Source organism: Gadus chalcogrammus, chromosome 16, assembly GCF_026213295.1.
Source record: "Gadus chalcogrammus isolate NIFS_2021 chromosome 16, NIFS_Gcha_1.0, whole genome shotgun sequence".
Lineage (NCBI taxonomy): Eukaryota > Metazoa > Chordata > Actinopteri > Gadiformes > Gadidae > Gadus > Gadus chalcogrammus.
Genome location: NC_079427.1, coordinates 11,451,397 through 11,455,491, shown reverse-complemented (window position 1 = coordinate 11,455,491; position 4,095 = coordinate 11,451,397). Strand labels below are relative to the sequence as shown.

Here is a 4,095-nt window from a genome sequence, read left to right as displayed (position 1 = left end):
CCCCCCCCCCCCCCCCCCCCCCCCCCCCCCCCCCCCCCCTAGGCAGCTTAAAGCCGTGATTCCTGGAGATAGCGAACAGAGCCGGTGCGCGCGCTGTGCACACATTGGTCACATGGAGCCTCAGATGGAGGGCTCTGATAGAGCTTAGCCATCAACACCATCCAGCTCTGCTCATCTCCTGCCTGGCTGCTGTCTGTCTCCCGCATCCCGAGTCTCTTTTTATTTTTTTGGCCGTCTCCATCATTCCGTCTCTGCTCCTCCTTTCATCTGTGTCTATAACTTTGACTACTTTGCACGTCCTACTTCCTGCTCTATTTCCAATATCTACGCTCCACTCTCCCTCTCTGTGGCTCCTTATTCCCTCCTTTCATCTCCCTTGACTTGACTACTCCCCCACTTTCTACTCCTATACTTCCCCTTGCTGTGTCTACTACTTAGTTCAGTCCTCTCTCTCTTTCTCTCTCTCTCGCTCTCTCTCCCAATCTCTCTCTGTCTCTCTCTCTCTCTCTCTCCCTCTGTCTCTCTCTCTTTCTCTCTCTCTTGTATTGTCTCTCTCTCTGTCTCTCTCTCTCTCTCCCTTTGTCTCTCTCTGTGTCTCTCTCTCTTGTATTTTCTGTCTCTCTTCTGTTCTATCCTCCTCTCTCTCTCTCTCTCTCTCTCTCTCTCTCTCTCTCTCTCTCTCTCTCTCTCTCTCTCTCTCTCTCTCTCTCTCTCTCTCTCTCTCTCTCTCCTGTGTATCCCCCCGGTCTCTGTCTCTCTCCCTCTGCCTCGCTGGGCAGTGGAGCTCACAGCCCATCTGCTTGCGACCCAACGGGCTCACTCGGAGCCCAGGGAGATCAATAGTGACAAACACTGGGCACGCCGCGCGTCTATGACAGATTAGACAGGGCTGTGCAGGGACAGCAAATATGTTTTCTAGCTATAGGGCCCAGCCCCCCTCCCCCCACACACATACACACATACACACACACACACACACACACACGTATGTTAATGTCGCTACAGTGTGGACACGGCGGGTCCTGTTTCATGTCGAATGCAAATATCACAACGCAACCCCGAGGCGAGCGGGCACGTTGCCATGGAGACCCGGGGGATGGATGACGCTGCAGCCATAGCGTGTTCCAGCGTCGGACTCCAGACCCCCTCTGTGTGACAGCAGTGCCCCTGGGCAGAATGAAGAAGAGCCACCCGCTCCTTAAAGGAAAACGGCGCTCTGGGTGATCACACCGTCCGAACTATCTGCCGGCTGCGCTGAACATCTTTTGCCAATTAAATTTGACACGTTACTATTACTTAATGCTGTGCCGAATCAGTCTCAAGGCAATCTGTGCGCCTGACGCGAATGTAAACTTTAGCAGTATTGACCTTCACTTCTTTGTGATGAGGCCATGTTTAGACATTTCGTAAAGTGGAACGGTTGACATACTCCCGGTTCGGTTTGTTATGGCGATTTGCTGTTATGTTGTTAATGGACAAAAGTACTTTATAGCCGTTGTTTAGATTCATGGCAGGCGCCATGAATGAGCATTCAGCTCGAGTTAAATGCTGTTCGGTAGAATCAGCACAAGGAAGTCATTCTGACTAATTATATTGGTAACGGATGTTTGAGTGAAGCCAGGAGAGACGGTGACGATGGTTTGATCACCCCGACCGGTATTGTCCTTTAATGACTTCCATTTATGCTAAATGACTGTCGTAAAAAATGAATACTTTATAGTAATATTTTCTGGTTCATTTTGTCCTCCTCCTCAACCTACTTCTCCTACACTTCCTTCCTTCTTCCTCCTCCACCTCTTCCCCCCTCCTCCTCCTCCTCCTCCTCCTCCTCCTCCTCCTCCTCCTCCCTCCCACCACCTCCTCCTTCCTCCTCCTCCCTCCTCCTCTTCCTCCTCCTCCACTTCCCCCTCCTCCTCCACCTTCCTCCTATCTCCTCCTCCTCGTCCTATCTCCTTCTCCTCCCTCTTCCTCCTCCTCCCCCTCCTCGTCCTCCTCCTCGTCCTCTTCTATCTATGTGTGCAGTGGATGACCAGAACCTGAGTACGGACAATGTGTCTGTGGTGGAGGGCGAGATGGCCACCATCAGCTGCAGGGTGAAGAACAACGACGACTCCGTCATCCAGCTCCTCAACCCCAACCGACAGACCATCTACTTTAAGGACGTCCGGCGTGAGTACCGCACACACACACACACACACACACACGCGCAAACTCAAACACACACAAACACACACACACACACACACGCACACGCACACGCACACGCACACGCACACACACACACACTCACAAACACGCATACTCACACACACACACAAACATCCACACACACACATACACACACTAACACAAACAAACACAGTGACACTTGCTCACACACTCACTCACGCACACACACACACACACACACACACACACTTGCTCACACACACACACGCACGCACGCACGCACGCACGCACGCACGCACGCACGCACGCACGCACGCACGCACGCACGCACGCACGCACACACACACACACACACACACACACACACACACACACACACACACAGACACACATAAATCACATACATACACACACACGCACACACACACTCAAACACACATACACACACAGTAATACCAACACAAACAGACTCGCTCTCACACACACACCAATACTTGCAAACAGTGACACCAATTCTTTCAGTGTTTCATTAATTTATAACACTTTTTTAACACAATTAGGGTAAGTGTACCATTAACAATAGTTGCAATGTAGTAATAGGCATCATAATATTTAATTAGCATATGATGGTAGCTTGTGGATCAGGGTTAGAAATAGGGTTAACCCTTACCCTATTCAACAATGTACACATTCATATCTTGGTTAACATTGTATCAGGTATTATTTTATGAATTATTTTATATTATCCTGTTATTAATATTGATGTGGGTATTGTAAATTCTGCAGGGTATATCAGCCAAGGCTTTGAGCAAACACATACGTATTTTTGAGGTGTGCAATATGCGCAAACGTACGTTATTAACCTTAGATTCTTTGGAGATCATTACTGAAAAATAATGTGCTTCTGTTTCCAAAAAACAAAAGTACCTGCAAAACCATTATCACAATTTCATTTCACCACCTAATCTCTTAGATTATAAAAGTGGCTATAGATTATGCATGAGCATATGGGCTGCCCGTCTCTCCCTGTTTCTCACTCACATGCAAAGTTCTTCTCATTCTCTCACTTGGCTTTTTCTCTTTCTCTCTACTCACTTACTTGGTATCTTGGAAGCGAGCCAAAATCCAAGGTGACTCAGAAACACCCTTCATTTCAATCTATATTGCGTCCCAGCTGTTATTTCACAAGTCGAGGTGGCAGCGAGACATGCGTTTCATTTCCTCACTCAGAACGCACGCTGGGGGGATTACACACGTCGCGGCCATGTTTTTAAACCTTAAGGTAAACCGCACGTGTTCTGCTGAACCAGCCTCACAGACGACGCCACGACGAACAAGACATGAAACACCAGACCACACCTGTGACGAGCCGCCGGCAGATAGGAATAGCACAGCGGGAGGACGGAGCGTTCCCGCGAACAAACACAAACACAAACAGGACAGAGTTAAACAGCACAAATAAATCAACGCACGCCCGCGCACTATATGCACAATTAAATAAATAAAGGAGGGTGTTTACTGCCGCCCCGGATGCATGCTAAACACACAGATCTCCTCCTCGCCACGGCAACGCGTGTGTGTGTGTTTGTTTGCGATGCGGTGGTAAGATATGAGGAGGCTGATGTGTTTGTCTTCTTGTTATTACCAAGCTGCTGTGCATTATTTAAACGACCACCGGGAGGATCACTGGCCGCTCACACCCACCGCTAACGATCCGTCGATCCACGACCGCTGACCCCCCCCGCCGCCGGGACCCTGGGAGGAACAGGGGCCGGGGCAAGCCGCCGTTACCTCCCCCCTCCACCCCTCATCCCCTCCTAAAACACACATCTCTCTCTCTCGCTCTCTCTCTCTCTATCTCGCTCTCTCTCTCTCTCTCTCTCTCTCTCTCTCTCTCTCTCTCTCTCTCTCTCTCTCGCTCTCTCT

General features: G+C 49.8%; 1 protein-coding gene across 1 annotated transcript in view; it reads left to right on the top strand.

The window, feature by feature from the left end:
• cadm1b (cell adhesion molecule 1b) overlaps positions 1-4,095 on the top strand; it is a 104,368-nt gene that overhangs the window by 68,135 nt on the left and 32,138 nt on the right. Inside the window, exon 2 of the mRNA XM_056612387.1 lies at positions 2,023-2,169. Coding sequence (XP_056468362.1) covers positions 2,023-2,169 — 147 coding nt within the window. The remainder of the gene's footprint in view (positions 1-2,022; positions 2,170-4,095) is intronic.